The sequence below is a fragment of the Anopheles merus genome, chromosome X (genome assembly GCF_017562075.2).
Source record: "Anopheles merus strain MAF chromosome X, AmerM5.1, whole genome shotgun sequence".
NCBI lineage: Eukaryota > Metazoa > Arthropoda > Insecta > Diptera > Culicidae > Anopheles > Anopheles merus.
The window spans coordinates 185234-204454 of record NC_054081.1 but is presented as its reverse complement, the minus strand read 5'-3'; the positions used below and the strand labels follow the sequence as shown (position 1 = coordinate 204454).

Genomic DNA, 19221 nt, shown 5'->3' with positions numbered 1-19221 from the left:
CATATCGTGTATTTGTTTGCTTTTTATACTTCCTTACCAAGATACACTGAATTCGTTTTAAGATTATTCTTCAAAAGCTTAGAGACACATTCATCTAAGCGAAAATAAATCAACGCATTGGTATAGGATATCCAGGTAACAATTTTGAAAATAAGGCCTCTTTCGACCGTAACCGATAAAAAATCCATGTTAAACATCGGGGCCGCGTCGAAAAATTGTAGGAGTTGAAAAAGTTGCGTGGCCATTGTTATTTTTTGTAATATCATAAGAAAACAACATATTTGATGTCACATTTCTCTATAACTTCTCTCATCAAAAACATTGAAAACAGTTTCCAGTGCAATTACCGGTAATCAAAAAGCATAATTGCTGTTATTTCGGATAACTACTTGATCGCTACATCATCAAGTTTTCTAGAAATTATCGAAAGTTTCTCAAATCGATTTTTCGCTCAGTCTTCAGACGTTGTGAACGTTCACCATTCATAGTCAAAAGACAAAATTCATGTTGCAAAACAATTCATGTTTAAGAGACTACGTCTTAGGTAAATGTATATCACTGCATAAAAATAAAGATATTTACTCCTTTTATGTATTGTACGTTTCTTTTGTCGGGATCTTTACCTTTTATGTTTTTCACATATATTCTTGAATATATTATTTACGTAAATCAATTTTAATTTACTTTTAATCGTCAAAGAGCACATTTCGCATGTCTGCCTCATAACAAAAGAGTGAATACTTGTTTTTTTTCTGTTCAAAACAATCATCTGATCGAGAGAACTTGCTTTACAGAGGGGAAGAGGACACACAGGGGATAAACAAAAATGATTAAAAGAACGGATCTGCTTCCTCTAATTAAAGATTTCTTCCAGCTGATAGGGCCGCTCGGGAGCGGTCATCAACGAAAATGATACTTCCCAGCAGTGCCCCTCGGGTTTTCGGCAAGATTCGTTCGCTTAGGATCCTACTGTACCGGGACCGGACACGTCTTCCCGAGGCGGGCGACCTTTGACCCACCTCGCGAGGAACTGAACTTGCCTCGTCGGCGGCGAGATTTTCAACCCATTGGCCCATTTGCTGTTCTCGTGCCGCCAAGGCAGCGTCCGGTTGTTCGTGAAGGTTTTGACCATTTAGAAGAGTGATAGAAGGAAAGAATGAGATAGAGTTCAGATAGGACAGAGAGAAAGAGAGAGAGAGAAAGAGAGAGAGAGAGCGAGAAAAGAGAGAGAGAGATCGACTATGGCACAATCTACTATCTGCTGTTATGATACATGCGTGCGCAATGCTGGCTGTTTAATGTTCACTCATAATGCACGCCTTTAATAAAGGCAATTATTGTAAAACGTTACAAAAAAACACGCACGCACGCACACACATTTTATTCTCTCGTTTCCCTTCTACTTATCTTCCTTCCGTTTGCTATTAACCATTTGAATGGTCGGGATTGAGACTTGAAAGAAGCGAGATTAGTACCGACAATAAAATCGAAACTGTAGAAAAAAAAAACACAAACACCCTTACGAATACACCGCGTGCACATACACACCATAGCCGTTACCACCACGGCGCAAACGCATAATAAGTGCGAAAATATATGTACGAAACAATCGCAGGAAGTGCATCGTTAGCACATAGGGGGAGGACCATAAGAGTGCGCACCCGCTAGATGGCGGGCGTAAAGTAGCCGGGAATCCAGGCAAAGTTTTCAATTGATTTGTGTGCGTGTGTGTGTGTGTGAGCATTGTCCGATCGAGGTGGCTGAGTGAAAACACCGTAAGTAGATGCATAGGTACCGAGGGCCCAATCTGGAAAAAACACTATTGGAGGATTTATGCGTTCCCCCCGAGTCGTAGAAAAAGGATGATATATAGTGATATACAATGGCTTAGCAAGGCTTAGTCAAAGTCTCAAGCAACGGATGAGATAAGACGTGATCGTGAAAACGTTCCTCCAGCCGTGCACCACGTGGGAAGCAACTACTTCGCAACTCTGAGTATGCGTCGTGTGATATCGATATTCCTCTAATCGACCACATGTTCTTTATGTACTATGCAGGGTTTGCCTGGGTGGTGTGTTATTATTACCGCAAAAAAAAGATTGCTTCAATTGTTTGAAAATGATTCTACAAATTCAACACAGGTCGATAATCGTGGTAGTGATTGATTAGGTTCCGACATGAACTAAAATTGATGTTTATGTCCCATCTTGTGTCTGATGGGTTATTGTTGACCAACCCTACAGTATTGGATTTTTATTTGTGTCTTACAAACACATATTGACAAACAGAACTAACACCGCCCCGACGAGGCCCCGGACACTGTCAAAGGGTCAAACCCAATAGCGGAGCATTTGTCAAGCTTTCGACGGTGGCGGCTTCCAGCCCCCTCTTCAAACAGATGTGCCGTAGTGATGGTACTGTGGGAACCAACCCGCTTAAACCACAATATAGATAAACTACTGTAGATCAAGATACGGTAGTAGCGACCGATCGCACGGCACGTCAACTACGGGGGAATGTTAACGTGAACGGTGTCTTTGAAATGGATGAAGCTATTGACGCGTCATGAACCTTATCAAATAGTACCAGCTTCTGGTTCTGGAAAGATATCATGGGGTGTCTGAATTCACGGCTATTTTAAACACTTTGGTTGAGGAAACCCATCAATCGCACGACTTCGAAGAAGTTGTTATGGTTGCTAAACCATTCTTAATACTTCCCGCCGAATCAGCACCACAGTTGCGAACGTGAAATATTGCCACCAAAAAACCTTCGCTTATTTCAAACAGCCATGGAATGTGAAGATGCGTATATTGGTGGTTTTAGATGACTTGAATTCTAACAATCCCACTGCGAGCTGTCCACAGCTGGGGCCTGGCTGGAGCCATCGAAACCAATAAGCCCTATTCTCGAACTGCAAAGCAGCCTAGTGCTGGCGCATCATCTGTCCGGCACGTGGTTTGAGGAAGGCCAACATAAAAAAGCAGAAGTGTGTTGGAAGCTGATTCCCCGTCCTGCCCTTTCCGTTATGCTCAGCTGATGGCAATGGTCCGCGGTGACATATTACATCACTACGACGTCGTTATTGAAGGGGTAGCGTATCTTCGTAGAGAAGAATAAGTTCGATCTCGCTCAAATGTAACACAGCAAATTAGACATGCTAACAAATAATCATACCAGATGGGTGTTTTTTGGTTCACTCGGTGCCTCACCGCAATGGTTTTGGTGCGGTTCAACATTTTCGTTTACAAAGGAAAACGTATGCCGTGCATGTTCTACCGGATATGAGACATCTATTTCTATTCGGCTTTCAAGTGTAGATTTGCTACACTTTACACGTGTCAGAATCATAAAATAGTCATTGCCTCGGTGCAGCTTAGGCAGTTCGGGCAGGAAGAAAGGCTTGTTTACTGGCAGGGTGGAAAAACATTTCAAGACATCATTCCTTCCCGTTGATGTCATTCTGATGAAGAGGTGTCCAATATCTATATTTGTGTATCAAAACAAAGCAGTGAATGCTTCCGAGAGCATTCGGACCACACTTTACCAGGATCGTTGGTGGTATTATTTACACTCGAAAAATATGCATATAAAATAAACAGGCAGCAACAGCTTCGGTTCACGCCTTGCAGCGACGATAATTGAGCGTAATTAAAAAGCCATCAAAGATTACGAGCGCTCAGCGTGACGATAAACAAACCGCCAAGCGTGTGCATCACTCATGTGACTGCAGTTTTACTTTTTTTTTTTTTTTGGAAACCAGGCCACTTTATTCGGACGAATGCTGCATCCAATGCGCTGATATCTACCGCGGAGATATTCTAATGCACTTGGTGGTCCCATCGTTCGACCGCACAGTTGGTTGCAGCAGGGCCAGCACGGATTTAGTTTTACGAGCATCCGTCGTTTGTTTGTACAAAGGCAGGATATTGCAGGAAATATGTACCATTTGCTAATTGCCCACAAATAAACCCAAACATTTACCGCAACGATCATGTTGGAACGTGATTATTATTTGTTCGCGAGACGCAATAAACACAATTCGAAGTCCAAAGAAAAGAATTTTTTTCATCCAGCGTAGGGTTGCTGGTCTCGATGATCCGATGACACAGAGAATGAGACAATTGCTGCTAAGAGTTCTTTGTTTGAACTAATTGCTACCTATCACTGTGGGATGTGTTAAAAATTCGAAGTAAATTATTCTTGTCCTGCGATCAAAATTTCATCTATTTTCAACTACAGCCGGAGAATAAGATTCAAGATTATTTCCTGTTTAAATCAATTTATGATAAAGCGTTTGCAATAAATTATTTAGATAAGCAGCTGATTCACACACAACTAAGACACAACAACAATACACAACATCGAAAGCAAGCTGCTCATTTTGCTACAGTAAACCATTATGTTCCATGCATGCATCCACACGCAGTTGAGTAGGCCTAACTTGTGCCCACAACATGTTCTCGCACTCAGAATTGCAGAACACGTGAATTCCGCTCCTCTGCTTTCACCAGAACTGCGGAACCATGCTTGACTTCTCGGGGCTATCGCTAGAAAGGGTTAGTCCGCAACCGGTGTGACGAACAGATTTCATGATGAGTTTTTTGTCCTCTTTTCTGAGGGTTATTTTTTCGATAGGGCTTAACATGGGCCCAGTTGACTGCAGGTCAGAATGCATTCGTTCAGTTTTACCTTTACATTAGGCAATCCTGCCACAATTTCCCCTCCAATCGCGCGCTCCTCCGCGCACACCGGTTGAGTGAGATGAGTTATGAGGAATGACAACGTACAACACGAGCGAACATTGAGCGTGAACGAAGGGTGTCCGATGGAGTTCCAGGGAAACCTGTTGTCTACTTACCTGTTTTATGTAGCAATCATTACCACAGCTCGCATCGATATGCTCGGTGAAGCTCGTTTGATTCTGGTCGTGATCGTCAAGCGATTCGCAATGCCGAGAACATGAAAAGAAAGAATTAGCAAAGGATTAGAGCAGCGATGTCAAACTCATTTGACTAAACGGACCAACATGCTTCTTGAAATAGTAGCACGGGCCGCAATCTAGTTATGTTATAAATAGTAAATATTACAAAGTTTTATCACAATGAATGATCTAACGAATAGTAGAAATATCTGCAAAGTTGGACATCTCTTCAGGTGTTCGGAATAGATGAACATTTACTGTCGATGCGCCACACCGATAGATAGATTTGGCTCGTAGCAGGCAGTTTGACAGTTCTGAATTAGAGCAAGGCAAACTTTCTTATTTGTGACATGCGCGATTCTAAATACTTGTATAGAGATGCTTGTATGATTTTTAGACACTCAAGGGACAGAAACATGACGTCTTGCAAGGGCAAAGACGCTGCCTCGTGCAACGGTCGTAAAAAAAAAAAAAAAAAAAAAAAGGCGAACCATTCAACAAACATGCTGACGATAATCGCGCATCTCAAGTTGCGGGTAACAGAATCTATTGGTTGGAATACCTCTACCCATATTGTTTAGCGTAAGAAATAGCACTCAAAGGATTGTTTACAAACAACCGATCTTCCGTCATGCACTTGCGTATGCATATGCCTGGAGAACGTCCGGCTAACCATCGGGACATCGGTAATAAAATTCTGGTTTGTGTTCGTCGCTTTGCGCCACTGAAGTGTGTCGCCCTATGGTCCCTTATTTGGGCGGGCATCTTGTTTACGCAACCGGACAAGTGCCTCAAGTGTTTCAGTGGCTACATGTCTATGTGATGGACTTTAGAAATGGGTACAACCGTTTGGAACTCTCCCGCTGTGTTGGGATAGGACCATGGCGCCTCGGTTAGAAATTTGTAATTGCCCGTAACGGTCAGGTAGATTATCTGTCTTTTTGGCTGTAACTGGTTTTCCAATTATGTGTACAATGTTTTAGAACTTGCCCTATAGTGTTTGAAAGATTATAAAGATTATAAAGCAGATGATGTTGGATTCCGATGCATTATTGGCATGACATTATATCTTCAAACAAAAAAAAATTAATTAATCTTTGAAGTAGTTGATACATTTTGGAAAAGAGAACTTGTTTTATTCTTACAGTTATAACGATATTCGGAGATACGTGGAGCATGCAAGTACCATTACGACTCTATGGAAGACTGATTAGTAAAAATAATTCTAAACCTAAAGTACAGCATTTTTATACTAGCGTTAGGGATGGTCTCAGCCACAATTGCTGCTAAAAGTACGCTCTATTTTTTTTTCTCTCTCTCTCTCTCTCTCTCTTTCTCTCTCTCTCTCTCTCTCTCTCTCTCTCTCTCTCGTGATCATATGCCACAAGCGTCCAAGCAAATGCGTTAACAAATTGAGGAAAAAAAGGTTAACTTTCGCTTGGTAACGATGCTGGTGGCGTTTACTGCACTTGCAATTTGCGTCCACATTCATTAGAGCACCGGAAATGTGCCGGCTTCCGGAGGTGCAGTACCTCCATGTCCTCTCTCAGGCTGCACTTGCCATCGTTTCATTATTACCTCTTCATACAGTGTTTTTTGTTTGTAACTTTCCTACCCTGCTCCCTTATGCCGTAATGCTGACCCTGTCATCTTAGGGCCCAGGCCACACAACATTAATACAAATTCAGGAAAATCCCCCTTTGCAACATCGAGTAACGCAGCGAGAGAGTGAGAGAGAGATAGAACAAAGAGAGAGCGAACGAGAAAGAGAGAGAGGGAGAGAGGGAGACAATTGAGAACAGTGGGAGGCTTCTAAAGATCACCCATACAACTCTTCTGTGTTGTTCCCTTGCGTTTTGATTCTTAAAACTCATGAACAAACGATGAAACATGATCTGATCAGTACAAAACCAACAACAAAAACAATCCATATTCAAACCTAACCGCTTGACCGTACCCAACAGCCGTTTAAATCCTTGTCAAGCCTTTAGTTTGCTTTAGTTTGCTACGATGGAAAATAACAACACAAAAGAAAAACCATACAACATTCCAAAAGGGATCACACCAAAATCAGAAAATAGATGAATCTAATGCACCTAAAAATCATGTTATGATCAGATCAGGGGGTGAGGAGGTACTGGCAGAAGAATCGTGAAAAAAAAAACAATGGAAGCACAAAAAATCAACTATCAACTGAGAAAGGCTTCGCACAGACTACGTATAAGGGACGAGATTATATTCGTATAGTCTTTCGAGGATACCTCCCAACACGCCCCCCTTCTTCTCCCTCGCAACGTCCCTTTTGCTGCCCGGTGACTGTATCTCGCGTCCTGGGCTTAATTTATTATGATTGGCCGAGCGGCCAATTCGTCTCAATTCCGGCAACGCAACCGGCATTATGGCTTCATTCCTGATTTACGTTCCGCGGTGCCGGTCAGCCAGGGAGCTCCCCGGAAGCCGGAAACAAACAGAGAGAGACAGATAGAGAGAGGGAGAGAGAGAGATAGAGAGAGCGAGAGAGCGAGATAGAGAGAGCGAGAGAGAGAGAGAGCGAGAGAGAGAGCGAGAGAGAGAGAGCGAGAGAGAGAGAGAGAAGAGAGCGAGAGAGAGAGAGAAAGAGACCTTAGAAGTGACAGTTGTAAAATGGAAAAAGTGTTTTAATTTGAAACATGACAAAAACACATGTATATACCAAGTGTCAAAAAGGTAGACATCGTATATAGTTCAAACAGTGTAAAAATTTCAAATGACTGATCATGGTAAAAAGTAACAAAAATTAAAATATTAACAACTGCTCAGCACTTCGAACCAGAAAGGGTTATAACAAAAAACTCACACAGTGAAGTGTAAAATTAAATGTAATATAACAAGAACAACGAGGAAGCTAACAAAACACATCCAAATAATGAAAACACAACGTAATTAGAGTGGACACTGAGATGGGAAGACCAAACACAGCACAAAACACTAGTAAAAAAACGGACAGAACCGTACAGGAATAACAGTCGGAATGGGAAAAGCTTTCAGGCGGTCGGGGGTGCGGTATGCATTTGTAGCGATCTGTCTCTGTTGCACTTTCTCGTGCTTTATCTTGTCCCGCTCTTGCGCCCTCCTCAACCGTGCATAAGCGCGGATTGACGCGGCGAGTTGGCGTTTGCTGGAGCGCGCCCATGCGTTATAAATTCTAATTGAGCCCCTAAACTAAACCTTCCGGTCTCAGTGGGGGTGGGGGGGAGCAGGGTACTGTATTCTGGGGTCCACCACTGTCAACTTCAGATGTTGCTCTCTCTTTCGTTTGCGTATCGTACCAACAAAACAAATCGAAACTGCAACAACGTAGCCAAGGTAGTCTTGTTTTTTTTTACACAACCGAAAAGTTTCCAAATTCAGCTGGAATTCAACCCATTCTTGCCCGATCATCCAGACAAGCTGTCAAGTTTGTCAGTCGGTGGCCCCAGTCAAGAGAGTAAGTAATAAAAAAAAGCAGAACGTCATAAGCATCACCACTTACAACTGTCGGGCATGCCGATGGGTCTGGTCCGGTTGGTTGCTTTGACCTGGTATTTAGAAATAGCGAAGAATGCGCCCATAATTCCTCAGGCAATCTGTTGTCACTGGCTGCGGATAGACAGCTCGCGATAGCATCCCGTCCATTGCATAGTGCGAATTTTTCGCAAATTATTATTGTTCGGGTTCGCTTCGCCTCGCGGGTTTTCTTCCCCGATCCATTCTTTGCGGCATGTCGGTGACATTTTTGCGTCCCAAACTGCGACTCTTGCGTCACTTGCAGTGAACTAGGAGCAGTGGGCCAAACGGATGAAAGAACAGTGGAAGTAAGTAGTGTGAAAAAAATGTGGCCAACACAACCTTTCCGACACAGTTTATGCATTTTTACACCCATTTTGCGCATTTTTTGCCCTTCCCACCGCCTCCCATTTGCCCATTTAACGCGCCTTTCTAACGAAGAGGGTATTTGTCACGATGCTGATTGTTTCTCTCCGTTCTATTGTACTTGTTCTTCACCGGTACCAGGGAAGTTCCTCTAGGGAAGATGGAAGGAAGAAAGATCTGCCCGAAATGTGCAACCATTCCCGACCCAACCTGCCCAACCGCCCCTCCCCCTCCCCTTCCCTCCCGAACCCGCAAGATATGGCCCATTATTTATAGATTAAATTAGACAAAACGCGTTAAAAAAGAAACGCACGTAAAAACCGTAAGATGGTGTGCAGTAACCACCCCTCCCCCTGCTGAAAAAAGATATCATGTCGGCAGGGCAGGGGGCAGTGTGGGCACAAAATAAAAAGAAGAAAAAAAACCAGTGATGCGATGGTTCCTTCACCTTCCCTGCCAGTGTTTAATAAGCAACGGCCAACCAAGCCACGCGGTAGGAAATATTTGCAAACATTTTTGCCTCGTGTCGATTTTGTCGCTCTCGACAACGCCGCCGATGATCTTCTGAAGAATGGGGAGTCTCTGAAGCTGGGTTAGTATAAGTTGGCGACCCAAGTCATTGACTTCTAATCACCCCGGTGCTGTCTCGATGGCACTCCTAATTGTATTGTCGATCAGAAGCGCTGAGGTATTGTGGTTTCAGGGGTTGGGTTGGAGATGAAAAATGAAATAGGACCTGCTAGGAAATAAAACTTTCACACACACCGAGTGGTTGCGTTGAGGTACTGGTGTGCTTATTTTTAGCGACCTTTACTTGATTGCAAGCGCATTCCGAACCGTTACCATGACTTGTATGGATGAAGGCGATAGAGAAAGAGAGAGAGTGAGAGTGAGAGATGATGAGATAACTTTCAAGGATGAACCCAATAAATTTGTAATGTATATCTCGGAACCTGGGAGGACGTGCTTTAATACTCCTGGGAAATCATCGGGACAGGTAGCACACACACTGTCCGATGCCTAAATCCGGTTTTGCGGTTAGAAAGCGTTCAACCACCAAGCGGTGATATCGATGACGACGCAGTTTGCTCATGATCGAAATTTCGTTAGGATCGAGATCCAGTAGAATACACAGACACCAACTCTGTCCTGAAAACGCAACATAAACTCCCGGGGATGGGGAGCATTCAGCTAGCGAGCCTCGACGGAGTTAGGCCATCTGTCTCAATGGTATTAATTCATATCAAACGCGCAGAGACCAAGCCCGTATGTGGAGACAAACGCAGCCAAATGTGTCCTCTTTGATACGATCAGTTCTCCCGCCCAGTGCAATATATATGCAGTGGGTGCAGTGCAATATATGCAATATATATATGTATATATATATATATATATATATATATATATATATATATATATATATATATGTATATATATATATATATATATATATATATATATATATATATATATATATATATATATATATATATATATATATATATCGTTTCTGACAACAGTGTTTGATTGAGATTTCCGTGAACTCAATTTGCAACTTCTTCTGCGTGCATTCCGCGAGCACTAAACCCTCCGAGGGGGACACTGTGTGCTGTGCCATGCCGTGCTGGTGTGTCCTTTTTACGGCCAATGTGAATGAGCCGGCGGCCTCTGTCGCCACAGTATTCGTGTGGTCATCGCCTCTTACTGGGTCACGACTGGCTGCGACTAATCGCTTGCGTTCATTCAAAAAAATCACCCAAACGAATTGTGCTTCATTGCCTCATCTCTCTAGCAGGAACTTCCAGCAGCGTGTACTAGTTGGTTTAATTCTTGTTTATCTCTCTATCAGTGCTCTCTGCTCGCTCATCTCTCACGCTCTTTCTCTCCTTTCTCTCTCTCTCTCTCTCTCTCTCTCTCTCTCTCTCTCTCTCTCTCTCTCTCTCTATCTCTATCTATCTTTATCTATATATATATATATATATATATATATATATATATATATATATATATATAATATATATATATATATATATATATATATATATATATATATATATATATATATATATCTCTTTCTCTCTCTCGCTGATATAACCTCTGGATTGTTCCTCGCTCATCTCCGAAACACAACAAGCAAACAGGAAGAATGCGATACCCCGAGTAGCGACTCATGGAGGCGACCCTATACAGAATGCAGAACCATCCGCAGCCTGTGGCTGAGAGGCAGCGTACCGGAACGACTATGATCTCCTATTTGATCTTACCCGACTGCAGATCCACATTACAATAACAAATGGCTGCCCCCTTCCACTGGGGCAGAGGCGTTCTGCATAGATCGAACGAAGCAAACCCCAGGAAATACAGGTGGAGTACATGGTAGTGGGTGGAAGTTTGTTTAGTGTATTGTTCCGGTGTCACGCTCCACTTTGACTGGATGGCGATGTCACCAGACTAAACATACATCCCCACATGAACCACACCAACAATGCGTCGACGCATCACCTTTGCGCAATGTTACGGTGGTTTGTGTTGCGTCGCGATGTTCAACAAGAAGCTGCCATGTACATGACATAAACCAGGAAACCTGTTCCATCCTATGCATGAAAGCGTTGATGCGCTAACGCACTACACACAACCCCGAAACCCCCTCATTGATACGAGACGAGGCTTCCACACTTCGGAATTTTGTGAAGTACTGCAACGGCCAACTTGACAGCCGAGCTGACAAGCTTAGCTGAACCGTGCTGATACCGGGGCCGGTTGGTTGTACTTGCCCGAAGATAGTAGTACCGGCGCTTCGTTCACGAGTTCAGGCTTACCTTGGCACAGCCTCCTACCTTAGGCGTAGCTCCACGTTCCAGCTGCATCAGGACTTATCAGGAAACAAATCTGGCGCTATTGCGGCTCGCAGGAACACCGGTCCAAAAAAGAAAAAAAGCCGGTTTTACGGGGCCGCGAGACGTTTGACCAGAATCGTGTCTGTGTTTGTGTGTTTATTTTTTTTCTCCACAAATGCCCTAGGGCATGCAAAAGAAAGCATAAATCTTAGCGGAGGATCGACAGGACTCGTACCTCCGAGCCGGGAAGGATTGCCGGAATCACGGCGCGCGCTGCCTGACTTGACAACTTGAAGGGGTTGCACAGGTCATCGCGAGTCAGCGCGATAGCGGGGGGTTGTTTGAGTACCCCGAGAACCCGAGAGCTTCATGGTGCGTCTGTTTCCGATGCCCTTACGCCCAGCAGCGTGGGGAAGGAACGAGGTATTTTGAAAACCGACGAGTACGATAAGGCGTCAGACACATCGAACTAAGCAACCAATTACGATCAGTGGCTCTATCGTGGTGGGTCGGACGCGAACGAGCATAATGAGTTGTGGCGCGGTCCGGCCTGAGCGATAGGGCGATGATGGTCGAAATCGAAATCCGGCGAGCGTCTGCGTGCGACGCGAGTGTTTTTTGTTATTGCTTGGGCTCAGAGTTTACTGGCCCTGAGCCAGCAGCATGCGTTGTTTGTGGATGTAAGTAAATTACTAGCTTGCATTCCACGTTTACTCCTATCCGCTGTGCGAGCGGTGAGAGAACACAATCGGTTTTTTTCTTGCTCAGGATTGCTTGAATCTTCCTGCAAGCGGGAAGGCGGGATAAGAGCTCTAAAAGTTCCGCGGACCAGTGTTGTGAGTCGCTACTGATGCATCAAGCGCATGACACGGTTGGGAGCCTTGCCTTGCTCTTATATTCCCGTCTTCTTTGGTTCGTCGGAATATATATATATATATATATATATATATATATATATATATATATATATATATATATATATATATATATATATATATATATATATATATATATATATATATATATATATTTCTAAGGAGCGGAGAGGAAAATATTCTCCTGCGTAACGCTACATGCTGTTCTATCACACATAAAAATGGCAAGGACCATAGCACATGTTGTGTGTTGCTCGCACCATCAACTATACCATGGGGCCATTGCGAGGTCTGGCTCAAATTTGCTGCTTATTGTAGACACTGAGTCAATCGGAAAAGTGTCCAACAAAACCATTCTAAACGAAAGAAAACAAAATCAGCATAATAGAAGTTTGTTAGAGAAGTCTTAAATTTGGTTTAAACTGCGTTTGTTTTTACCTCTAACCAGGCCCTATCGGGGCTTTCGAAAATGGTACGCTAAAGACGATTTCCTGTAGACTACTTCTGGAATCCTACTCCGTCCCAAATTCTGTACTACTCTTACATCGTTTTTGACCACCCCGTTCCACCTCCTTTCTTTAACAAACCAATCATCCTTCATCGTCCGAACTGCAGCTAAACCCAAATCCATACTCTGCATCACTAAGCCCCAAAACCTCCAACACGCACATAATTTTGCCCGGGAACCCTTCGGACCGACCGGTAGCGACCGCAGCTAAAAGTGTATGTCGAAAAAACTGCAACAATAATGATTAAATAACTGCCGGATGTAGGCTTCCTGTTTTTTTCAGGGTCTGTACGGAAAGAGAGACGAGAGAGAGCGAAAGAGAGAGCGAGATAGAGAGAGAGAGAGAGAGAGAGAGAGAGAGAGAGAGAGAGAGAGAGCAAGTGAAAAAGACTGAATGTATAAAAAAAGATCCAAAATATTGTCCCTCGCGTTCCCCTCTAAAGTTTTGGTCCACGCTGGTCAACTATCCATCGCGAGGATGGTCAGTGGGCAGTGTCATTCCACTTGCATCGCCGCTTAGAACGCGCTCACAACTTTCCATCCCAGCGTTTGAAGTTGTTTTATTATTTTACATTTTTCATGTGTCCGCTTACTGTCTCTATCTCTCACTATCTGGCTCTCTTAATATTTTTTTTTATTTCAACCGTATATAATCCCTCCATTGCAAATGGTCCAGTAATTGGCCATTGACGAGTATCGCGACACGCGAAACGTTGCGACAACTGTTGCATTCGGCACTGTACGCAAATTACTCGGCGAGCCAATCAGAGAGATACTTCCAGCCCCCCTCACGCCAATCGCAACCGAAATGAAAGATCATTTTTTCAATTGTACTGGTGGTGGAGGATGCTGGTTCCATCCGTTCGACCCCTTAATAATAAAAACAAATCAAAAGCAACAAAAACTAATGGAACAATGACTGCGTCAGTATTACCAGCGAATTACTCTTTCGCTGCAGCTTTGCTGTGATCTACCGGGAGCCGGGGCTGAGGTAAGTGACGAACGCATTGGCATGCGAAGTTTTGATTTAGGAACGATAGGTTATCGTAGACCACACTACCGGGGGGCACAAGTGTTTCCGGACAAGTGTTGTCGCACCCGTGTCCATCCGTTTCGCTAGATTGCACAATATGGAATTTAATTAAGTCTAAGCTCTACGTAGTGGGAAAGTTTTCGGTTAATTGCTACATTTCTCGCTAAATTTAATGAGCATAAGCTCGTGTTTTATGGCTTGCCAGCATTTTACGACAAAAATGGTGAACTGTTCTACCCCTTGGGGTCACAATTTCAATCGCCCAAAAAATGATGTACTGTGTCTTGGGCGTCCGGACGCAGAAGGCTGATAAACCTTGGCGGTTTATGACAGCACGGTTCACCCATTATCGGTAGCAGTGGGGTGTTGATTTTTTTTTCTTTTTTTCAAAAATTCCAGGAGCAAAAGTCCTGACCGTGCTGCATCATAACTGTCATAAAAATCTACATTGAACTGTCTGTCTGACGGGGCCTCAGTTTGTCGAAAGAGTGTTAAAGAGCCTGCAGATCAATTAGGTTGCGTTCGATACGGTCCCGTAAAGGAACGACAATAAACGGTGTTGTGGTAACGGTAACGTTGCGCCCTCGGAGATGTGTTCTTGCGGTTCTGGAGCGGATGACCCATCCCAACAGTATCTTCCGTTGTGCTCAAACCTAGCTGACACTCCTTCTACTGTAACCGAAACTTCTCAACCATTCTTTGGAATCCAGCCTGTCAGTCTACCAAAGACCAAAGCAGCGACACTAATCGGCGCGCGAGGGTGTCAAATCGCGTCATAAAGTGAGCTGCGCACTGTCGATTGCAGGCGAACCGTCCCGGTGCCTCGAGCGGTTACAAAGGCAAATGCACAGAAGCAGCACTCTTGAGCGCACTTGACGAAAGGAACGCAACGAAAAGGACGCTCGAGATAGCAGCAGCAACAGCAAAAAAGGCAAAACAGCAGGGAAAAGGCTAACCACCGGCTTTTCGTGTGCCCCCGATTAACAAACAAGCGGGCAAAAATCCTAATGCACAATGGAAGCAGCTCATACAAACATCGTGATAAAAATATGGTGTCAATTAAAATTTAACATTAGTTCAATTTAATCCATAGTTTAACGCTTTTGTAATAGATTCCTTGTGCTGGTACCGTGAAATCGCTTTCCTATTATTACATTATTATGCATGTAAAAAAACATATCATAAGAGAGTGAATTGATATTGGTTTTTACATGTTTCAAACAACATCATAAGCAATAAAATTATTATAGAAAATCCGACCTTAGTCCACCAAGTCCAGAAAAGAACCAAGTAACTAAAATTAAACCGGCAACGCTGGTATTTCACAGTATATTGCAGTACGTGCTTAAATAACGTTGGAAATTAATCTTCAATATTACCTACATATATCTTATTCTTTAAATATTTGCATCTATGGAAAAGCTTTCAAAGCAAATAATATTTTGATCCCAGCTATAATGTATATTCTTACAATCTTTATCTAGAAAATGTGCTCAAATGCATCTTTGTCTTCTTATCAAAATTATCGCGTTTATAAAAACTCATAATTAAAATATCTGCTACTCAAATTATCTGTGTGGTTTGTCATCCCTACCAGAATAATACTATTACAAGAAGTAATATGGCCTATACTTCTTGCAAACTGATATTTACAAAAATGATGTAACTTGTAATGTTGCACAAAGTGCATCTTGATTTTTGGACACAAACTTAATAAATCACAAACTACAATGTGTAGAACTAGGAAAATCACGAATATACTAAGTCCTATGGTTTTCACCGTGTCAAAGAGAGATATTAAACTCTTTCAACATTTTGAATTCGAAACATTTTTCATGTTTGAAAAATAATGCATTGCGCTTCACGAGGTTCAGAAGTCGAATGTTTTGCCTTTCATAATGAAATAGTATCTACTTTGAAGCAAAAATGCGAACAGTGAACCGACCACTCCGGCAGTCAGACAAAAACAGTCTGGGTTTGGTTGTCTCCTTCCTCCTATTCCTGAATAGCATCGACGTCGGAGGAAATATTTGCGGAACAGCAGCATACTTTCGTTTTTTATAGTAACGTCGTTGTCAGTATTACCAGTGGTTCGTACACGGCGCACAACATTTTCTCGCCATTGCCATGCTCTACCTCGGCGACGAATCCTTCCGAACCCACCAATCCCTGGAATACCTTGTAGAGTGTTTGTGCTACCTTTTACATGGGATAGTTTTTTTATATTTACCTTTTCAAAACACCATCCCTCTTAGCTCCCGTAGCTTCTTCTCCACATCGTCATGGCTCTCGCCGGCCTTCAGCTCCTCTGCAACGTAGTTCACTGATTAGCAACGGTGGAAAGCACCACGAGTACCAACAGGGAGGCCGTATTAAAACAAACACTATCTAATCACTAAAGGGAAGACGATTAGACATACGGCCTCACGCGGGCCAGGCCAAGAGATACTTGGCGCGGGAATAATTTCGATTTTGGAGGCAAGCGCTTCAATAAAACAAAGCAAAAGAAGATGAATCTGACTCTCACTCTAGCTCGGTCTATCTCTTCCCGATTATTTGTCCCGAACGGGCGTATAGCCGTTACCCGCCATGTTCTAGATAAGGAGAAAGAACCAAAAAAGGAAATCGCTTTTCGTTCAATTGGCTGTGTAAGTAACGTCCGTTGCATGACACACCGTGGGCACGGGTACGCAATTAGAAACCAAAACTATGTGCTGGGAACCATCGAAAATAGCATGAAACACATTTGCATCCGCACATTTGGATTTTTATCGCTGATCGTTCTGTCAATTACAATTCAACCATTAAATCAGGCAACAAGTTTGGAAAGATTTAACTGCACAAAAATCAACGTAATATGTCTAAAATCAGGTTTTGAAGGCCCTCTGAGCCGCCCGCTAGACCATTTTATGAAGATGTACTTGGATCAAACTCATTGGAATATTACCTTTTTTTCATTGTAGTTGATCCTATACGGTATAAATATTTATTGAATGTAACTTATCGATTAAACAATGTTGTTTAGCAAAATGATTGAGTGTCGTTTTACTCATACATCTGATTGACTTTAGGGTTAAACTCAGAGAGGAATGTTGAGTTATCTGTCAACAACAACTAATTGTCAACCTACCTCGAGCGGCTTTCGAGTTACCCAATATTGTCATTGTATTGTCATGGTTTTGACCCATTTGCTTTTGTCTCTTATTAAATGTAAACAACGATTCTTGCCGATAGCGAAAAACATGTTATGGTTTACAGGGTTTTTCAATTGAATAAATAACGTTTTTATTGATCTCAACACCTTTGATTTCGATGTCACTATTTTCCAAGACTTACTAATACATGCGTCCATATTGTCAACCCATTTTCATTCGATGTCAACATTGGCTGCTTCAATGTGATAAAATTCAAATGTAGACTATTTTGTAGCGGACTGCATGCATTGTATGTTGTTAACGCTTGTTTAAGGATCTCTCGAGATGACGTAAATGTGTGAGGATGGTGCTAATTTAACTAAAGGCTAAAAATATTTTATTATGATTGAAAGAATAAAAATTAAACAACGAGGAAATTGCAAGTATAATTAAATAATTGGATACTATTTACTAGCAACAAAACGTAGAAAGTATTGCATATTGCGTTTTGTTGCTAGAAGACGCCATAACTTGGGTTTATACAAAAAGCTTTATGCCAAACTTTTGACATATTTTCTTTCTGAACAGTGGTTCACCGAATTTCATCAACAGAATGTCTGTCACAAGCTCAAATCTTGAATCGATCGTGTCCTTGATACTCAAGACTGTTTACCCGTTTATATGGGTAAACCAATCAACTCACTTATATCCTGGCCAATGAGTAGTTATGGCAGATTTAGATCATCTACGGTCATTACGCCACATAAGAAGAAACGATGCTTTGGGATAACATTGTTTGAATAGTTTTTCTATCATTTTTTATTAAAACGATAAATTAATGCTAACCGGTGGGAAAACGGGAAACGCTGCGTGCGTTAACAATTAAAACCGTTGTGCTAAAGTTTGCGCAGCATATGTCACACTGATTTCTAATTGCCATTTGCGATCCGATATAAAGCAACAAGTGCGTGCTGTCCGTTTATACTGGCAGCGCGTTTGTGCGTCTTTTGGCGAAACAACTCTCCCCTATAACCCTTGCTAGAAGATGCCAGGGATTGTTGCGCGCGGTACAAAATAAAACGAAAAGCATACGGTGCGCGAACCGTCGCATGCACTGGAGCATGGTGACCAATCATTTTTCCAGGTCAGCACCAGGTTCCGGTAGGCGAGCGTTAAATTCCTCCCTGCCCCTCTCTCCCCCATCCTCCATCCTCCCTTTTCCGGGCTTGTGTGCATGCGTGAGTGAGTGCGTGAAGCATGAAGGGGACCCGGGAGCCCAGGGGGAAGGTGACTCCATCATTGTTCGCTGGCCGATTGCGGAGGCGCAACCGAGCGCGGTAGTGAAACGGCAGCACCTCAAATTGTCACAGATAAGGTCAACACGGGATGGTGAAGTGGAACCGTGGGGATGACCGTGGAGGCGGGATTGGTATTATAATTTTGCCTCCATTATGAGTGTATTAGCTGCGGCTAAGCTAGGCAGCAGCACCATCAGCAACAGCAGCATCCACAGAGACCTGGTGTGCTGGCGATGGGTACCGGCGGCGGTGGACCCTTCTTCCAACCGTACCAGTGGTGTTCAATTTGACGCCAGAACTCCTACTACCTGCTACCGTTGGTGTGGCATCTGCCCCACTGTATAGCTAGAATATTTGGAGCTGGAAGTTATTTTATTTGCTAAACCCACTTTTAGCTTAGTGTAGCTTCATCGGTGAGCTTAGTTAGTTATATAAATTAACAGTTAAATCTTCAAATGTATTCGCATTAACACTTAAATGACATTATGCGGGTGACTTGATTTGAATCCGACATAATGCAAACTATTAAAAACGAAGCTACCGTACCTCTCGTCACAGAACCGAACGATAGCCTTGAGATTTCGCATCCAGAGCAAAGCATAATCAAGATAGATAGAATTGAACGTAATTAAAAGCAATCGTTTTCGCAAGGACAAGACGATGCAAAAATGGGCTAGAGCAAAAAACTGGAGAAGGGGGAGGGGGGGAGGGTAGCTGATAT

General features: G+C 42.9%; 1 protein-coding gene across 1 annotated transcript in view; it reads right to left on the bottom strand.

Moving 5' to 3' along the window:
* The window catches only part of LOC121590799 (protein sevenless), a 32252-nt gene that overhangs the window by 11513 nt on the left and 1518 nt on the right, over positions 1–19221 (bottom strand). The window contains exon 2 of the mRNA XM_041910805.1: positions 4862–4924. Coding sequence (XP_041766739.1) covers positions 4862–4924 — 63 coding nt within the window. The remainder of the gene's footprint in view (positions 1–4861; positions 4925–19221) is intronic.